The 20,443-nt window shown below is 38.9% G+C and overlaps 1 protein-coding gene across 2 annotated transcripts in view; it reads right to left on the bottom strand.

Annotated features, from left to right (window-relative positions):
* Window positions 1-302: 302 nt before the first annotated feature.
* Window positions 303-20,443, bottom strand: part of atrn (attractin) — a 157,903-nt gene continuing 137,762 nt past the window's right edge. For both annotated transcript variants that reach the window (XM_072457533.1, XM_072457531.1), the window contains exons 28-29: window positions 4,968-5,082; window positions 303-752 (exon numbers count right to left, since the gene is read on the bottom strand). In XM_072457533.1, the coding sequence (XP_072313634.1) occupies window positions 628-752; window positions 4,968-5,082 (240 nt within the window). In that variant the 3' untranslated portion in view covers window positions 303-627. The remainder of the gene's footprint in view (window positions 753-4,967; window positions 5,083-20,443) is intronic.

Raw genomic sequence — 20,443 nt, 5'->3', positions numbered from 1 at the left:
TGACACTTCTACTTTTAGAATTCAACAGCGAAACAAATATTGATCCAAAGTCTGAAACCATCAAGAAAATGGCACAAATCCAGTTGTATACTAATTAGGTCAAATATTATTTCTATATCTGTGGTGGAAGTGTCAATAAAGAAATTAAATGAGGAAAAAATGACTTGCTCTTGGTGGTCTATTGTAGCTTCACATAATCAGTTATACCTGCCATCAAAAATAAAATAATAAAAAAAACAATAATTTAAGTAAAATGTAACAAAAGTCCTTCTTAAAAACTATGAAATGAGGATCTTTTTCTAGCAGCAAGCCGTGAACGCCGCAGCTCCACGAGGCGGCGTCAGACAAATGTAAAATGTCAGTGTTTTCTTTTTACGGAGGATGCGCGTCATGCCTCCCTTCCGCCCCACGCTGCCCCCTAGTGTCCAGTTTAAAGAGAGGAGCGCGGGTTTCCCCTCAAACACACCTCCACCCCCGCTGTATTTTAGTCCCGAGAAAAAAGTTCTACTCCAGAGTCCCAGCATGCACTGCACCGCGGGGCTGAGGTGTTGTGGTGGGGGGAGGGCGTACGGGGCATGGTGACTTGGTTGATTTGAGGGCGTTTCCGTGGCGACGGGGCGTGATCGGTCAGATGCAGGTGGCGGGCTGGGCGCTGGGCTGTTGCTTGCGGTTCCTGAGACCTCCGGACTTCTCCTTGTAGCCCACACACATCTGCTGAGAGACGTCCACCAGCGCGCTCGCCACCGCCAGGCCTGGGAACAACAACAGACACGGATTATCTACAGGAAACACTTTTTCAGCATCATTTATTTATTGCTTTTTGCATATGCACTCAAACCAAACACAGATATGAGGGTTCAAATGTAGTTCAAATAAAAAGTAACATTTTCATACTCTGTGTATTGCGATTATTCATGGTTACAATAATAGTCCACACTTCAGAGTAGGGTACTGCAAAACCACTTGATAAACTAATAAAGTCATAGTAAATGGATTGATTAAGCCTCCTTTTTTGTTATAAGTAAATTAATAACATATTTATAAAGGGTTTGAACAAAATACATTGATCACTTGGTATTAACACCTTGTTAATGCTCTTACAATGTATTATACATGGTTATTAACACAAACAAATGGTTTTGTTTATGGGTTATTAACACACATTAGAATCAGAAAAGGGTTGGCTAACACAGTAGCTTGTTTCAGCGTTAAGGTGCAACATAAAACAATGAATAATAATAATAGCAAAGACTATAAAATCTAATAAGGCATGCATCAATTAATAATGTACCAATAAAATAAAAATAAACTCTGTAAAGTCTGTATGTAAGTAAATGCCTCAGAGTGCTTAAACAACCAACTGGTGCTTATTAACACCTTATAGTTTACTGAGGAACTTTAATTTAAAGTGTTACAAAATCTGGTAAGACTGAAAAGTATTTAGCAAGACTTTTCTCAGCCTCTGGGTTATGGACAGAGTAATTGTGTATGTCTGTCTAGTCATTAAAAAACATTTAATTATTGATGAACTTTAGTGCAACACATTTACCTGCAGGCTTTGCACTAATTACCAATGTCACATCATCACTTCAAATATGTTTTATGAACTAGATTAACAGCCAGTTCTCATTTTTGACAAAGGACCTGTTTTGTCTTAACTTGAACTTTTTCTTAGTCTCCTCACTTTACTTAACTTTTTATTACCAGCCAAAATATTCTAAAGACAATATCATATATTTGATGAAATTGCAGTCATTATTTGCATTTGCATTTATTATCCTCCCACACTTTACCAGATTTGGTTGGAGCAAATAGTTTCTTGTAGAGAAATGTAAAGGTAAAACGAAAGCAATAAAGTCAAGTCATGATAGCTGACCTTTACAAAGGATTTAACATACTTGAGCACACAATAGTGATATAATAAACACTACATATTTCACTTGCAGGTGAAGATTAACAGCCTGAATTCCCCAACAAACTGCATTGTAGAAAAAGCTTTGATGTCGTCATCTGGACACCGTTTTAGAAAAAACAAGACGTTTTGACTCTCATCCAAGAGTTCTTCTCAAACTGCAGATCTAGTCTGAGAACTCAGGCTGTTAGGGTAACAAAGGAAGATACATTTCGGGTGAAGGTAATCAGAGTTCAGAATTACTAGAGCCTTACTTTTCTAAAACAGTGTTCAGATGTTTTTTTATCTGCCAAATGCCTATCATCCTACAAAATGTCAAATGTATTCAGATGATATGTTTATCTACATACAAAACATGCATAAAATCATCAAAAGTATTTAGACTACTTGGATGGGTAACACAGTTGACTGATGAACACTAAACGTAACATCGATTAGTTTATACCTGGCAATCCATTCCATTTCCTTGCTTTTGCTTTCCTTCCATAGCATTTCTTACATTCTTTAGTTTTTCAGGCATAAACATTTCAAAACATCGCTTCTGAGCAGTAGATCCACAGCCCTCAGATCCGTGGTGGTCATTAGTTCCATGATTTGTTCTGTTATTAAACCCATGGATCCATAGTTTTACGCCTGTGGCTCGTTCACATCATCTACACGAGCCGGGCTAGAGCGCCGCGCTAGAGCGTAGCCGAAGCTTAAAATGTGTTATAAAGACAACCGAGGAATTTTTAAACTGAGAAAAAGTTAATGACCCAAAAATAGGTCAAAATTGCCGCTATATCCGACATTTCTGAAAGCTCTACATGCCCTGTCAGCCGAACACGAGCAGTTTTTCATTACATTGCGCTCTATGGGGGGAAAAAACGCTTTCTGGGTCACACAATTTTCTTTTTGCTGCAATAATAATAATAATAACTTTTATTTATATAGCGCTTTTCAGTGACCCAAAGACGCTGAACATATATAAAAAAGGGGGGGGGTATTTACAGACAGGGGGGGACAACACGTACAATACACATTAATATACAGATAAAATGAACAAGACAGAAGAAGTAGAGAGAAAAAGATGGGGATGTAACAGGGGGTAGAAGAGTAGGCGATGGGGTAGAGGAGGTCATAGGCTTGGGCAGCACTGCAGCACCAATGGACTGGCCACTGGGGCAGTTAGCGTCGTGTTTAGGCTAGCAATACCCTATCCAGAAAATAATATAATATATCCATGGATTACACAAACTGCAGGCATTTTATCAGGTGGAAGTGTAACATACACGGCTACACACAGGCAGAAGAAGGGATCACACGCACGCAGAAGCCAATCATTAACTCCCACCACACTTCATTAACATTTATTAATACTCTGTGAGGCATGAAATTCCAATAAACTCCATTTATTGCCAATGATGGATGCATTTAGCCCAATCAGGAGAACATAGCCCTCGGCGAATAAGAACCTCAGGGGAAACAGATGGTTTACGTCTCAAACAGACTTTAATATGGCAGCTGCTGTGAACATCTTCAACTCAATGTGTTTCGATACAGCTTTAATTTAAGAGTTAACGAGTCTGCTGCATGTGACAAGGGGAACCATACACATAGAAGGTATTTATGCTGCCTGACTGTAAGACAAAAAACACGTTACAGGAAATAGATGGAATTTACAGGCTTAAAAAAAATACATTTCAAACAAATCTTCCTTTTTGTCCTGACAAGCAATCATTTAATTCCTCTAGTCTGCAGTTGTTTATTTACTGTGTTATGCTGGCAGAGTGGTTAGCACTCCTGTACCTGAACAAGGGTTTAATCTTTGGATCAATTGGCTGGAGACAGGACTATCTATAATATTATTGCTTCCTGGTATAAAAGGTTTCAGAGCAAATATGTGTGTTATCTTAAAAAAACAATTCAATTCACAACAATAATACAGTAGGTTTAAGTCATCGTCCAGTGGGTTAAAACTGAAAAAAGCCAGGCTAATCTAAAGCCACCCAAAACCCTTAAAGAGGAACACATGAAACAAGATGAATGAATAAGTTCCGTTTTGTCCAAAGAACCGCCCTCCTGGTCCGGGGCTGCGACTGTAGGGGGCTAAGCGCATATGAAACACCAGACAGACGCTCAATATGGATCTTTGAAGAAGAATCTGAAAGTTTGAGACAAGCGAGGTGCTCAGTCATGACTGCTTTGGAGAGAAACATAAGGGTAGAAGATGAGAGATGAATGGGAATTTCAAACAGCAAGTGACAGAGACGTGCATGAGACGAGTAATGGTTTGAATACTCAATGGTAACACTGTCTGTGAGGGGAAATGTGCAAGGATATCCAACGAATACCAACAGAAGATAAAGACAAGTCGGCCTGAACGAAACCATTAAAAAGCTGACAGTTTTATTTTTGGATACAATATGACATTTGGGAAGTGCCCAAGTATTACGTTTTAAGCTACCGTATTTTCCGGACTATAAGTTGCACTTTTTTTTCATAGTTTTGGCCGGGGTGTGACTTATACTTACTTACTTATACTTATATGCTCCAGTGCAACTTATATATGTTTTTGTCTTCTCTATTATGCATTTTTTGGCTGGTGCGACTTATACTCCGGTGCGATTTATAATCCGGAAAATACGGACATAAGAAATTATCCTTACTTGCATGCTATTATTTCATATAAATGTGTGGAATAACTTTACCTGTGCTTTATATGTCAAATTAATTAATTGAGCAGTACAATTGTGTAAAATGTGTAGAACATCTGATTATTTGTAAACTAATTTGATAAATGTAGGGTTTTTTCTGCAGAAAAGCACTTTCCTTGTGAATATTTAGTATTTTTAGTATTTTTTTTTGCACAAAATTATCTTTATTCTAGAGGATGGAGGGAAAAAAAACGTCAACGTTCTGAACCCTTCTTTTTATGATTACATCCACTTTAATGTATGTTAAGACCGACCTTTAATATCTATATTCTGAGATGCATAAAGTTGTATCATATCCGCTGCAAGACAATTGTGCCCAAAATGTCACCCTTTTTCCTGTTCTAATATCTCTTCCTTACCCGACTGTCCTGGAGGAGGGATCCCGCCGGTGCCTCTGGGTAACCGCACAAAGATGGAGAGCACCGCCGCCTTGTTTCCAAAGCACGGCTCCAGCGCGATGGGCTTTGGGACGGACTGCAAGAGACAGAAAAGTTTCGAAAATAACAATATTAGACGTCTGAAGCCTGCGAAATCCAAGGGAACACATGCCATTTTCAAAGCAGGGATAACTAGGGCTTTGCCGGTGCCATTTTTGTTTGTGTCAGCAACATGCGCACACCAGTGAAATGAAATGCTCTACAAATACTGATCTATGTGCACAAATTGGATCTCTGTTTCAAAAATCCCCACTGTGGCCCAATTTCACGACAATACAACCTCGCCCGCGCATGGATATCAAGTGCCTGCAACACCTGGCTGTGTAATACCAATACTTTGTGTATATCAGCTCTCATCCATATGTGTGGATGTGCAGCCTGTAAACAGTGTCCTCCTGCAAAATTCATGTCTCCCGTTCCAGCGCTACGGATACGGACAGCACCACCTCGCAGCATACCGATAACCTCATATCTCTCGCTCTCGACATCCAGATGCATTTGAGATGCGGGGGGAAAAAGCGGGACACGGTTTCGGTCTCGCGCTGTCCCTCCTGAAGTAAACATGAGGGGTTCTTATGAAGACGCGCTGGCCGGCTTAGAGCTGCCGATCCTGGGGCAGAGCAGAGGCCAAGCTCCACCCGGGGCGGACTGAATGTGTCATGATGTGTTTTGATCGCTCAAAACAGATTCAAGACATGAGGCGTCTTAATTTGACACAAGAGACAATACAGAGCAATATTGTTGAGGTTAGTCCATCGACCAACATGTTTTTTTTGTTATTTTTTTTTATTGTGGTTTGGTCAAAAACAAAAGGCGCTAAACAATCAAGCACAAAACAAAATACATTTATGTTTTTTGACCAGGTGTAGGCAGAAGCCAAGGCTTATTGTGCCTACACTCTAAAAGGACTACTGTTTATGTGTTAGTTTTTGGGAATTCCTTTTACTAAACTACAGTAAACGTACAGTACGTCCAGCAAAACATAAGGTAAGGACTAATACATTTCAACAAAAGACATAGCATCTATTTTTTTCTTTTTCAAAGGTATGTCAATGTTTTGCTTGTCTCCAGTAAGCAGGTGGTGGACCCCTCACCAGAAAAGTTCAATGGTGCACCTTTACGACGCATAGACTGCTAAACTTGTGCAACGTAGCCATGTACAAGTTAGACTCGCTCACATTTATACAACAGCAACATCACAAATGAGATATCCCCAGTACAATGAGTGAGATTAAAAGTTCTGCCCCTAAAAGCACAACCTCTGCGTGATGTTAAAGCGAGGAGTGACTGACCACTGCAACTGCACCTGAGGGCAGCACTAAGTGGACGGTCTGAGAGCAAAGTCCAGGCCCCACGGTCCTCACTAGATTTGAAATTGGGCCATGGCACACTTTCTCTGTGTGTAAAACTACTAACTACACACCGTGGTCAAGGTCTTCTCTGTGGTCATTGCTGCACTGCTTGTCTCGAAGCAACACCAGCAATGTACTGTACGTGTATGTCTAGCAGCACTCCAAAAATGTATGTGTCCCCGTTAAAAATTGTGACACCTTTTTGTTAATTATTTTGTGCTGATACAAAGCAAATAACTAATAACATTAAGTTGGAAAAAGGTTGACATAGTGCTGCCCGATGGTCCAGTGGCAACAACAAAAAAGGGAAAAGGTTCATAATAAAAATAAATTTCATGGCTTGGGTGAGTAAGGTACAGGTACAAGTGCTTTGTCAATACGCATACAAGTTAGCAACAGTCAACTGTCAATCGTACAAACGTTTTAAAAGTGCAGACGTTTCATCGCTCAAGTCGCTTCTTCAGTTCCAGAGTATTGGTGACTCACTGCTTTATATCTGTCTGAAGGGAGGAGCTAACAGTCTAACTAACATGAGTTCAAGCCTCTAATGGATCATGGAACTCTTAGCATACTTTAATTAGCCTCATTGTTTCATTTGTTTTAGTTTAGACCAGAGGATGGACGTGTAAATTGGTGTTTGGTGTACCTTAGACCAGCATTTCTATTCAGAGATGGATTGTCTCTGTCAGAGGAACTGAAAAAGCTACTTGGATGAGTGGCGAAACAGCTTCAATTCTAAAATGTTTGTCCAGTTGACAGAATGTAATTTATTTTGCTCTGGAACCCACATGGACGACTGAGGGACTGGACGAACGTGCAAACAGTTTTACAACAAAATTGCTTGGATCAGAGGGTTTGTCCTGAGCTGCTGGAACTGTGCCTGGCTCCACGTAGGAGTTGGTAACTTATCGAAAAAAATGCCAAACATATAGGCTCTTGTTCAGTCCTTATGGCGAGGCGCGAAACTCAACATTCCACCTGGTTAAGCAAAGGAATGGCCAAATTGTAAAGTTATGGCGTTAAAAGTGGAATATATTCAAAAACGATTTGAAACCAAGTGATAAGACATGTGAAGAAAGTGTAGAAAATGCTAATATTCTGGCTAGTATGTACTCGTATGTTGTGGCAACTCTAATAAGGGATTCTCTAGGCCCTTTTATTTCCCATTACACTGCTTTTTAATCTCCAGAGTAGCTTGTGTTCCCTTGAGAATACCACTAAAATAGCTGCCATCAAGACAACTAAATCCATCGCTGCTGCTTGTTCCTCATAGTAAGTGTACACAGGAGGAGCAGGTTCTAATGATATTCAGGCTTTGACCTATTTTAGGCATTTATTCCGTGCTCCGTCTCTCCCAGGCTTACCTTTCACAGGCGGGATACAGCACTGTCAGAGAGGCGGCTGGGGAGGTGGCACAAAGACCCTGAGCCTGCGGTGGTGTGTGTCAAAACCTGTGTTCTCCGCTCCTTTCTACACATGCGCAGAGGCGGTTTGTTTACATCTGCATTAATAAGTGCTTGAGCGTTTCCACAGATGCACACATTTCGAATACCGCGGAGCAAAGAGCAAGTGACAGAAGAACATGTTGGGATTCTGCACAGTCCACTACACATTTCAGGCAAATGATTCTTTCCTGATTTGCAGCATTTAGTGAGGACCTTTCCTCATATAAAAGATATTATATTTTGATTTGAATTGTGACCGTTGTTCATGCCAAATCCTTATGCCTGAATAGCCCATGAATAGAAGCCCCTTAAAGGCAGAATAAATGAATGATAGAGAATAAAAAATAACTAAACTGTGTAGAAAAAATATGCTTAGCAATGTAAACATGTAAAAAAAGAGAAGGGATTCTCAAATGCAAAGTGCCACCAAACATAATATTTGGCTTTTCGAGTACCACCAGATCTAAACCTGAACTATATCAAGGACTAAATTAGGGCTAAACATGCTAAACATTAGAGCTGGGTTTCGATTCAAATTTCAAGAATCGATTCCGATTTTTATGTTTCAAAATCGTTTTCTCAGATCCCATCCGATTTCGATTCGATCCGGGGGTTAATGTTATTAAAAATGAAAAATGTATTTGAACCGTTTCCTTCACTTCATGACTGTGTAGAGAAGCAACATATTAAAACTAGTATTATATCAATATTAAACAGCAAATCTTACAAGTATTGGTAGTTACTGATGGCTGGTAGACTGATGAAAAGGTTAAGGGTCAATTTACCTTCAAGAAAGATAATCCAGGAGTCCTGAATTATCTTTCTTGAAGGTAGATTGAAGTTCACTGAGGGAAATGTAGAAAATAATTTCGATCGATCTTTGGACTTACAAATCGATAATCGGTCATTAATATGCGAATTGATTAAAAATCGGAAAACCGATTATTTCAACTCAGATCTTCTAAACATGGTCTAAATGAGACTAAACCATGGATAAAGGTCGTAATATTGAAAAGAGGACAACATTTTATACATTTGTCTCAGAATAAAACACTAAAAACTACACTGTACGCTAAACAACCATATTTGCCTCAAAAGCACTCTTATCCATCTAGATATGAACTTCTGGGATGTTTGAGATTCGAACCAACAGCAGTTTCGCATTTCAAATTTAATTTAATTTGCATCAGTTTAAATTGAACTAGGCCTGTTCAAGTTTTTCTGTTAAATTAGTGACCGATATAGACCAAGGAACTAGTCCGTACCTCCCATTTAAAGTCCTTGACCCAATACTCACAAATGTTTTAGAAATTAAATAAAGAATCACTTCTCACTCTTCCTTTTCAAACTAAAACTACGCCGTCTTTTTGGGTCACACACATCTCTTCGAACACGGTCTCAGATTTGCCCTTATAGCTGCATTGGGAGGACGGCCCAGGTTTAATCCATCATGAGTATGTGGAGCAGCGTCAGACACTGAGGATCCATGTCGGGGTCAAGAGCAGAAGGCCTCGAGAGAAACATGACATGTACTTCAACCAAGACTCCACCGTTTTACAGCAACAACAAACAGGAGACATTTCAAACATTGCCATAATAGAGCATTTTGGGCATTCTTTTGTAATAATTGGTCTGTAAGTTATGAAGTTCTGCAAAAGAAACTAGGAAATAAGGAGTGCATAGGATGGTTTTTTTGACTGTTTAAATTCAATCTTGGTACGTTCATTGCAAGTCAGTCCTGTATTATTTATTGGCCTCATTCTTAAGCATCTGTAAGTTTGACCTCCTGTTTAATATAAGAAACCAAATCAATGTTTTGCTTCCTAAAATAAGTGTAAAATGTATAGAGTTACTTACAAAATACTACGAAAGGTCAATCGCTCAACCATGGTAAATAGTGGGTAAAAATGGTCATCAAAAGTGTTTAAAACAAGATTTATAATAAGTACAATTGAGGATGATTTGTGGTTTGTTTGAATTGTGCATTGGTCAAAGTTCAGATGCAGATAAATAGGCTTGTGAAAGGATGGAGTCGTCACAATGTTTGGATTGCAGACAAGCTTTTAAACTTTGACTCGTAAAAAATATAACAAAGGGGGGATTATTATGCAGGGACGATTCATTCAGACAAAGGTCAGAAGTGTTATTTAGTTTCCCACAATTTCATTCTGGCTTAATGATGTCCCAAAAGATGTCCAAATCATTAATCTAACCGTTAATAAAAACATACAACCGTAGTCCATCAAATACTCCAAAAAAACCCCAAAAAACAGCTTTCTACATCTGCCTCGTTTGTGTCTGACAGTGTATTTATTACCTGATGTGTTGGAAAGGGATAATTTAATAGCATTTAATAAAAAAATCACCATAAACAAATGAGCTGGTGGTAGAGACGATTGGCAGTTTGGAACAGGCGGCTATTAAACATTGTCGTTAACGACTGAGGAAGAAGTGACTGACATTTACTGGAGGAATAACATTTATTTATGAGAAACGCGGGAGCAGAGCATGAGAGAGACTGAATCAAAGTCTTGTATATGTGCATGGTTACGGTCTTATTTAATGTGGAATTAAACTAATAATTGCGTTCGTCCAAAGAGAAGCCAAATGACAAAAAGGATACATAATAGAAAAATAAATTGGCTTGTTGTGTACATTTACAAATAAGACGTCAATAAAACCTTTTTAAAAACATAACAGCTCTCACAAATCCTTTGGCACATTGTTAATTCACATGGATCCATTTTCGGGCACGTGCACAGCTTTAGAACAGCAGGAAGTGGAGAGACCGCCAAATGTTCAGTCAATCTTACAGACAACTCTTTCTTCTGGGTTTGCAATCATTAAAATACCTTATTATTACCCATAGATAAAAACAAAAATTGATCTGCAGCGGGGGAAAATCACTCTTTTACCAGAATAAATCCAGGTACTCCACATTTATTCAAGCTTTATTGCTGCACTCACGCAACATCACACATTAATGCATTACAGTCCTCCTCTGAGGTCTGCTTTTCGGAGATCCGCCTTGTAAATTCACACTGGAATAGCCTTTATATCTACGAATTCCTACTTGAAAACTTGGGTAACATTTCAGAAACCCGACTTTATCCGACATTACAAATCCAACATGGCTGTTTGGATAAAGCTTAACATCTGACAGTTAAAATATTGATAGTCCTTTTGACATTTTCCTTTTAGTTGCTTTCTACAGTTCACCTTCTGTGAACTGTCTCCTGCGCAGCCGCTGAGCCTCTGCAGGTATAAATGCACTGTAATGTTAATGTCGCCAACATCTACACAGAGCTAAAAGCAAAGATTCCCTCTCAAACTCAAAATCAGGTCGCCGTTTCCACTTTCCCTTCAATATTCAACACACAGACAGACCAACCTGTAGATTGGCTTATACATATGCAACTGTGTGTGCGCTTTTGCAGTGATAGACAAGTACCTGTTACACTGACGGCCTTATACAACTGAAACAGATGATGAAAGTAAGAACGCATCCAATTACAACCTTTTCCCTAGCAAGATGAAATGTAAAAACCTCAGCAAATGCAGTTAAACATGTGATAATTGGCGCAAAACCGCGTGGGAGCCGGTCGAAAAAATCTATGAAGACAGAAACACTCAACACATCAAATTAACATGTTTCATTTGCACTGAAAAAGCGAAATCATTCCTGAGGCCATGATACGTTCCTGCCTTTGCTGATCGATGTCCTGATAACTAGACAAGGCAAGTATACTGTAAGGATCATTTCTTTCAATTTTCAAAACCACCTCTATGAAATGTGTGTTCGAAGCTTGGCAACATCTCTCGTACAGCATTCGTTTATGTAATATCACACTCGGATAACTCCTCTGTCTCTCCATCGCGGGCAAGATGAAACCATTATTTTGTCCTGGCGAGGTGCAGACAGCTATAGTGCGCTGCAGTCCGCTGGTCTGTTGGCGCCTCGGGCAAAAACAGATCCTTCTATTGGTAACAACAGGAAACTAACCTCTACCAACGATAACCGATATGGAGCGTATTGGAACAAACTGTGTATTGTGTGAAATAAGACGGTCGCGCTTTAATTTTTGGAGCTGGAGGCGTCTGCAAGAGTTGTCCGTCAAGTCCAGTTTTGCCTCGAGCGTCTGCGAGTTGCTCTGAGCGGCTTGGGTTTTTTCGAAGGGCTCATTTCTAGCAAAAGCATCTCATATTCAGCGCAGAGAGATGGAGAGATGCAGCGGCAAATGTAAAGTAGTTCTGCTGGCTGTTGTGGTGAAACAGTACGGCTGTTTGGATCATCTCAGACCACTTTCTGCGTTTCAACATATGAAGCATTGAAAATAACGAGCACACGAGTTTACCTGACTAACTGATGATTAAACTGGAATAAAAAATAGATACAATTTGAGTATCAATACTGAAAAGAACAATATTAAATCTTTCGTGAACAGAATCTATATCAGAACTAGTACAAGATCACAGGATAATGTCTTTAAAAAAAAAAAAAAAAAAAAAACTCTTGTTATTTTGCGTTAAAACTACATTATACTGTCTAAAAAGTGTTTTTATCATCATTGTGGTATTGCAATCAAGATAAAGCATTTTCCTGTGTATTGAAATTCCCAGTACACAGTTTCAAAAATCTAAAAATGTCACACAACATTTGTTTTAAGTGTTCTCTATGTTCTGCATCTAACAAATACAAATATCATTATAAACGGTACTATATTGTACTTTTATCACTTATTTCCTGTAGCTAGAATATATGTGCAACAGCAATTTTACTAGAAGTGTCGAATATTGGATAATAAATATTGTAAGCAATCCTCCCAGTACAACGCCATACTTGAATTATTCTTCAATAGTAGAACTTCTTCTCTCCTTTGAAAGTTATGATTCTACTAGGATTTATTAATGCATGTTTCTTCAGTAAAACTAAAACGATAAACTGAGACTCCTTCTTAAAATGCTGTTATTTCACAAGCCATTTCCACAGCACACATAAAGGAGGAGACTTAACAGAGTTTCCTTAAAATACAAGATATATATACACTTTCGGTCCAGTGGCAAGATTTATCTACTCCAGCAGCATCAAGGCAGAACCAAAACAACCCCTGAAAATTCAATTAGTGTCTCTTTCAGACTGGCTCTTTTGGCGGAGATGCTCAGTGAGGGCTGCATTCACTGTGGACCCCTCAGAGGCTGGGTTAATAACATTTCCCACTAGAATGCTTTGTTTTAGAGCATTACCCTCCCTCCCGCGCTCTCACACTCACGCACACCTAATGATCTCACACACAACTCTTATCTGGACTGGCCACCGCTTTGGTTCAATTAGCTCCAGTAATTAGCGCAGCCACCTCGGACACGCTCGGCCCAGAGAAGACTCCTGACTATTAGTATATGTGACTGCCCTGTTTGTCTTGTAGATAGTAGTTTGTTTATTCACTAGTTTATATATTTTTAGCCGGATGTACGAATGCTACTACTGTATGGTGGGGCCAGCGAGGACGAGGAAGGCTGTTGGATAGTTTGGAATTGACATTATGTACGGCTCTGTAAGCAAAGTTCTGTGTGTCACCGCTGTAACTCTGCCTCACCAACGTTCTAACATCGGCGCTAGGCATGTCACCATATCACATTTTTGTGTTAGAACATTTTAAAATAGATTTAACTCACATTTACAACTGAGACTGTGAAATCTCGTCTATTTCTCACAATTGTGACAAGCTTTGTGAAATTTAATGAGAAAATATGACAAAATGAATTTGACAAAAACAGCCAGACAAATAGTACTTCATATTTAGGTTTTTTTTTAAATTATAGGTAGAATGAGAAAACCCCTTAATTTTAATTCAAAAATAGTCCTGATTATTATTTTGTAGTTCTTATAATTATATCGTGACCTAATTAATCACGATATATATCAAATAACCGACAGAAAACATTCCTGCTTGGCGTGTATTAAGGTGTATTAAGGGGAACCCAAGTTTTCTTCATATACTACGTTTTACCCGTTGTGAGCGATGCAGTTCCTCATGTCGGAAAAAAAATAAATAATCAAATGCTCAATGTAAATGAGCCGTTTTTAATAGCTGTTGTAGCTGCAGAGGTTTGGTGCCGATGCTAAATTACTAGACGATCGCTGAATGTCTCTGTTTGCGCCTGATCCGACCCACTGTGGACTGGGACATAGTGGTCTGACAGAGACGAATACATGCACCGTGAGTATTGGTGTGCTTTTTTAACTTATAGCCACGTATAAAGGCTTTTTAATTACTGTCAAGAGTGCCTTGAAGTTCCCTTCCTGTTTTTTTCCGTCTCACTGGCATCTACCTATGCCGTAAACAAAAATAATCACCTGCCACTTCCAATGAGCGTCTGACTGGACCCGTTTTATGCTAAAAGACCCATGAAGCGCTCCCCACTGCTTCCCTTTTTCTAAATAAAGACTAATTGCGTTTAGTTGTTTAGAAGTTATAGTTTCATGAGTGAGACTTACCTGACCCTATGGTGAAAAAGTATAATAAATAACACATCAAAGTTTTCCTTTTAAATCTTTTGAGCAGTTTATTATTTCAAAATTGGGATTTCATCTTGATAAAAGTTAGCCCATATCACAGAGAGCGTTGTGGTGACGTTCTCAGAATAAAAGAACCTCGTCTCTGACCCCGTCTCGACAAATACAGTCCACCTCCAGCTCTGCAGCGGCTCATTTGTGAATGAATAGAGGTTTCATTTGTAAAAACAAAAGCCAAGCAGCTTACACAGACTCACTCATTACTTTCCATTGGAGCCAGTAAATGGGTTTACAGCTCTTGTGCTGCTTTTCAAAGAGTGTTGGTAATAGCTTATCATTTATGTCATTTGGCCTCACTGTTCTGTATAAAATGTGAACAATTAAGCAACTTCCAATTTAAGAGACTGGCTGAATGCTATTAAGCTTATAAGTAAAACTAACTCTTGTACACCAGTTATGGCCCAATTAGTCCTGGGTTTGTTAGTTTGTATTACAGTAATACAACTTTCAGCTCTTTATGTCTAAAATGACCAATTTACAAGAAAAATATAAAGACTATAATACAACTGTCTGTCACGAAACCTCAAAACATTGATACATTAAAGCGTAACATCCCAACAGTTTTGACCATTAAACAATCATATCGCCATCATATAATTGAAATAAATAAAGCGACTCCCTATCATTAAAGAGATTATAGCAAATGTGATAAGGATAAGTTATTCCGCGGCCGTATCTTCAAATATAAATACAGAAGTAATGATTTGGCATGACGCTGGGACCTTAAGCTCCATTTGGCAGAGGCATATGTCTCATTGTAACTTTGGACGTCCCTCTGAGGCTGACTTTAATGATGTGATGCCACCCCCGTTTGAGTCCTAATGCACCACTGTAGCCTCCTGATAAAATGGGATCAAAACAAGGCAACACAAAACTGGTCGGCTGGTTCCCTCAATGAGAGCAGATAGTGGGAACACGCTCGCCTCTTAGTGCAGCCAAAGCCTGGGAGAAGATCTAAATTGGATCTCTGCTCTTGCCCTGACGGAGAATAGTGAGAAGAGAAGGTAAAGCTGAAAGTGTAGGAAAGGTGAGACGGTGGAGAGGAGGACGAGGACGAGGAGGAGGGGGGGCAGTGATTTCCAAAGCAAACAACGGCTTTTAATGCAGATGGAAGAGAAATGACACACACAAGACGTCCTAAAGCAGCCAAGTTCAGCGACGCACACATGTCGTCTATCTTCGGGAGGACGTACAAGAGCTTTTAAAATTCAGGAATAGGTTTTGAAATTGCGCTTGTCCCTTGTGTGAGCCTCTGCGCGTCCTCTTCACCACCTCAAGTGTCTTAGTCCATAACAAATTGATCATTCTTTGCCTTGATTTTAATTGCTAGCATCGTACCTGAGTCCAGAAAGTTGATCTAAAAAAGTGTTTACGGCATCTCAATTGTTTGTCTCAGCTGTCACAATAATTACTATATTAACATCAATGAATCATAGATGGAACAATGTATTTTGTGGCTCAATACTTTTTGTGTGTAGATTTCCTTTGCAATGGTGGGGAAATTATCTTTCCTTTTATGTAGTATGTTTAGATTTGAGCTGTAGAGGATCAAATAAAAATAAATACATTTTTTAAAGTTTTTTTGTTAACAAAGCTATATTATCATGCTTTTTTGTTATTGTGTGTGGCATGAAGTAGTTTCAACATTATCATTTATTGAGATATTTTTCTGTAACAATATATCACACTTGAAAATGTGTTACTGTGACTGGCCTATGTTTAGATTGAGATTCACAGATGCAGCTATTTATCCTTTTCATGAGGTGACGGAAACAGAATTACCGTATTTTCCAGACTATAAGTCGTACCGGAGTATAAGTCGCACCAGCCAAAAAATGCATAATAGAGAAGAAAAAAAACATATATAAGTTGCACTGGAGTATGAAATGCAGTTGCAAGTGTGAAAATAACAAACAATTTCACATAAGTTGTATATATAAGTATATAAGTATAAATATGAGTATAAGTCGCACCCCGGCAAAAACTATGAAAAAAGGTGCGACTTATAGTCCGGAAAATACGGTACACGCTACATAAAAATGAACCACTATAATCAAACGGGAACATTCTTTAACACAATTTACTGTCAGTTTAGTATCAGCAAACACTGAATCCTTTTATGATTTACTTTTCTAGGTCGCAATAGTTCTTGCATCTAAAGAAACCGTCTTCCTGATTATGTTGCATTTTATTGTTTATATCGAGGTTTTATGGCATTGTTTTTCTAATGCTCATACTTTTGCTGGCAGTAACACTTGGTTCAGGGATTTTTAAAAAGACACAAAATAGTGTCTTTTCCTCAAATAACCTGTACATGTTGTCTTAAGCAGCATTCAGTGATCCTTTTGATGTGACTAGTACAGGAACACACATACACACAGACATACACAGAGATAAGTGCTGTGTGAAGCCTGGGAGCCGATAGTGTCAGCGCAGGTCTGGAGATTAGAGGAGCACACTGCACTAAAGAGCGGGAGGCCGACAAGAGGCACACAAAGACCTGAGCACCAGAAACAAAGACGCTCCGACAACAAGAGGGGAGACGGGACAGAGTAACAGCGGAGTTTATTAAATCGAAGATAAAGCTTTATGACCCTTGCCAAGCACCACACCACTACCTTCTCCCTTTTGTGAAGCCAGATTTGGAGATACCTTGCCCAGAACCACCAATAATCCATGTGCCGTTATCAAGTCATTTTATAACAGCATTTTAATTGTTAGAAGGGATGTAGGCCTTCAGTTGTTTAGTAGAATAATCAGTCAATGGTATTCGTGTTGACCAAATTGTATTAGTCTATTAGTTATAATATTAATATTGGAGATTATAAGGATGTATATGGACCACAGCGTAAAAGAGAGGGTTAGTGAATTAGTTTGAGAGTGAATTGTGAGTTTAATCTTCCTTCCTTTTTTACAGATTAGGTTTATTACATGTTCTATGAATAGAGCTGTTTTGATCGTACCTTGACAGTTTCGGCTGCACTCTGCTGCCTTCCTCAGACGTGTCATTGTGACGTACCAGTTTATAAAAATACATCGTTTCCCAATGGTTTTCTATATGAACATGTGAAATTGTGTAAAATACTGTAATCTTGTGGTCTTGATAGAGGTACTTTTAGAGGGTTTTTTTCCAGCACGCAGCAACACATCACCACCTTTAGTCAACTCATTTATGCACGAGGCAGGTCTTTCTTTTACTAGAGCTCTGATTGTTTGAGTGTCAAAAGCTGTGAGATTCTGGATTTGGAACAGTTAAATCTGCAAGACCCATATAGAATAGTTATTGTATTTTCCGGGCTATAAGTTGTGACGGAGCATAAGCCGCACCAGCCAAAAAACGCATAATAGAGAAGAAAAAAAACATAAGTTAAATGGAGTATGAAATAAGGTTGCAAATGTGAAAATAACAAATAATATCACATATAAGTCGCTCCAGAGTATAAGTATATAAGTCGCACCCTGGCCAAAACAATGAAAAAAGGTGTGATTTATAGTCCGGAAAATACGGTATATAGAACCACACTTAAAATGTTAAAAAGTAAATATGCAAGTAAAACCTTTCATAAATTAATAAAAAAAAAACTAACAATAAATGAGTCAATCTCAGTTGTTAACAAGTAAAAGGAAGACGATGTTTAAACTCTCAGCAGTGTTTCACAGAAAGACTCCGACTCTGCTGTTAAATTCCCACAGAAGGAAGTGCACTTAAGTGTATCTGAGGACAGTGGTGTAGTGGGTAATCTGCTGCAGCTGTAACCTGCTTCAACGAGAGGCCCCTCAGATACATGGCCCCTGTCAAAGAGAGGGGCCCAAGCCTCCACTCTCACCCACGGCCATAATTCTGCACCGAGACTTTGCTGCCATCTGCATTCAGGACCAATATATCGTACAGAGAGTACAGGTGAAGAAAAGTACTGGTCTGCAGCTAAAAATACTCTTGGTTGTTCTTTTCAGTGCTTACATTTGCATAAAGTACAATTGAAGTGACCACAAAGGACTTACTAATGAATGTCAGTAGTATGACCAGAGAAATAGCTGGGGGATTTGGAAGAAAAACCTAAGGCAAAACCAAATCAATCACCAATACACTTATAGAACATGCATTTAAATACATTTATACAGTACAGTATACAGTATACAGTATACAGTATTGTTTAAAGCTAGTTAAAGGGTTAGGTCAGTTACTAGGCTTTTATCCTCTTAATATTACAGGTCGCAATTAGAACCACATGTAAAACTACTTTAGTTTAGAATAATAGTTCAAATGGGTAAAAATGTCCCTTCAGGGCTACAATAAATCAACATAAGTCTGGGAATTGAAGCGTGTACTACTACTTTTCAGTCGAGTTTCAGTTACTGTGAATATTGCTGAGAAAGAGTGAAGCCACAGACATGAGGGGAGACTCTGTTGCCAAGAGCCCAGAGGGGAGTCTAACTATTGGGACAAATCCTGCAGAGAACCAGCCAGCACTGGGACCGCACAGATCTGGATCCAAGTGAAAACTGTTTAAATACTTTTTCACTATGAATTAAAGTTTCTAAAACAAGAGTTAGGAATGTAACTATGGTTACATGAATCCCGGATCACCGGCTGAATGACTCCCTTTGTGCATGTGCTAAGCACCACCTCTGGCGGTCAGAAGGGATGCAACGCAACCAACAATTATATTCAAGAGGAAATCTACAAGCAGGCTCGCCTCGCCACAGATATGACCTGTAACTTGGCCAGGTGGAACTACCCACTTATAAGTTGGTTTAATGTCATAGTGTGGAACATTTTAGGCCAAGTATGGACATTGTCATGAAGATAAGTGGCAGAACCCCCACGTTATGCAGTGCACCTTTAAAGCTACCTTTGAATTATATACAAAATAGTCAGTTAACTAAAGTAAATATACCAGTTGGCAGGGCCTACTCAGAGAAGGATCTCTTGAGTCTTGATTCGCAGATTGAGAATGACCCTCGGATGAGGGTCAAAACGAGTCCAGATGACTAGAACAGAATCTTTTTCTACAACTAAATATACTGGTATCACATTTCTCAGCCTCTAACTGTGAGAAAAGTTTAAAATGCTAACATATATATATATATATATATATATATATATATAGCAGGAGTGGTGCCCAAAAGCAGCTGTAGGCCAAAATCAAAAGTTCACTGCATTTTCGATTCCAGTTCATGGAAAATCTGATTCGCCTCAGCGTCTGGTTGATATAGGTATTTTCTGACTGCAATGCACCACCAATATTTGTGATATTGTAGGATTTGTGATCATTTTGGTTCCCATTTATTTAACCAGACTTATAAACACAAGTTATGGAAGCCTAAAATACAAATGTTTATTCTATTGGACATTATGTCTGCCAGCATGAGATATAATTCACCAACAAATCCATAAAAACAGGATAATGAAAGTACATTTGAAGTAATATAAGAAAGTCTTTTACAAGGGATCGACTTGGAAGGAAAGTTCTGAACCTTTTGTTGCAATAGATTTTGATGTTGTGGTGGAAAATTGCTTCTTTACAAACCATTTTTAAAGAAAAGTATTTTGTAGCTTTTCCCCCTTTATCCACTTGTTTTGCTCACAATTCATGAACCCTTACAACATGACAGGCTGACCACTAGGAGAAGCTTCTTGTTTTTAAGCATAGAGCGCTATTAAGTAGAGAAGCAATGAATCGCCATATGATGAAGTCACTAAAACAGCAGTATCTGTAATACTCATTTTAGCGCCATATCACCCAGCCCTGACAGTCTTCATCTTCCTATAATTAATCAGGTAACAAACACAATGAGCCAATTCCCTCATCTGAGCAGTCAATCTTTATCCATTCACCCCTTTGTAGCGGTGAAATCTCCCCGTTTTCACCTTAATCAGTTTCCAAGGGTGCCGCCATTATCATTTAGGTCGAGTTTACGGCTGGCAATCTCTACAGCAAATACCTTATATACAAACAACGCCGTTTTTCACAACACTCAGAGAAAAAAAGGTGCATTGTTGACTTGGTGCGCATTGAAAAGTTC

The sequence above is a fragment of the Eucyclogobius newberryi genome, unplaced genomic scaffold (assembly GCF_026437365.1).
Source record: "Eucyclogobius newberryi isolate DKJ021-1_F unplaced genomic scaffold, fEucNew1.0.hap1 SCAF_21, whole genome shotgun sequence".
In the NCBI taxonomy this organism is placed as follows: domain Eukaryota; kingdom Metazoa; phylum Chordata; class Actinopteri; order Gobiiformes; family Gobiidae; genus Eucyclogobius; species Eucyclogobius newberryi.
The sequence above is the reverse complement of the archived record's forward strand: the minus strand, read 5'-3'. Positions and strand labels throughout refer to the sequence as shown.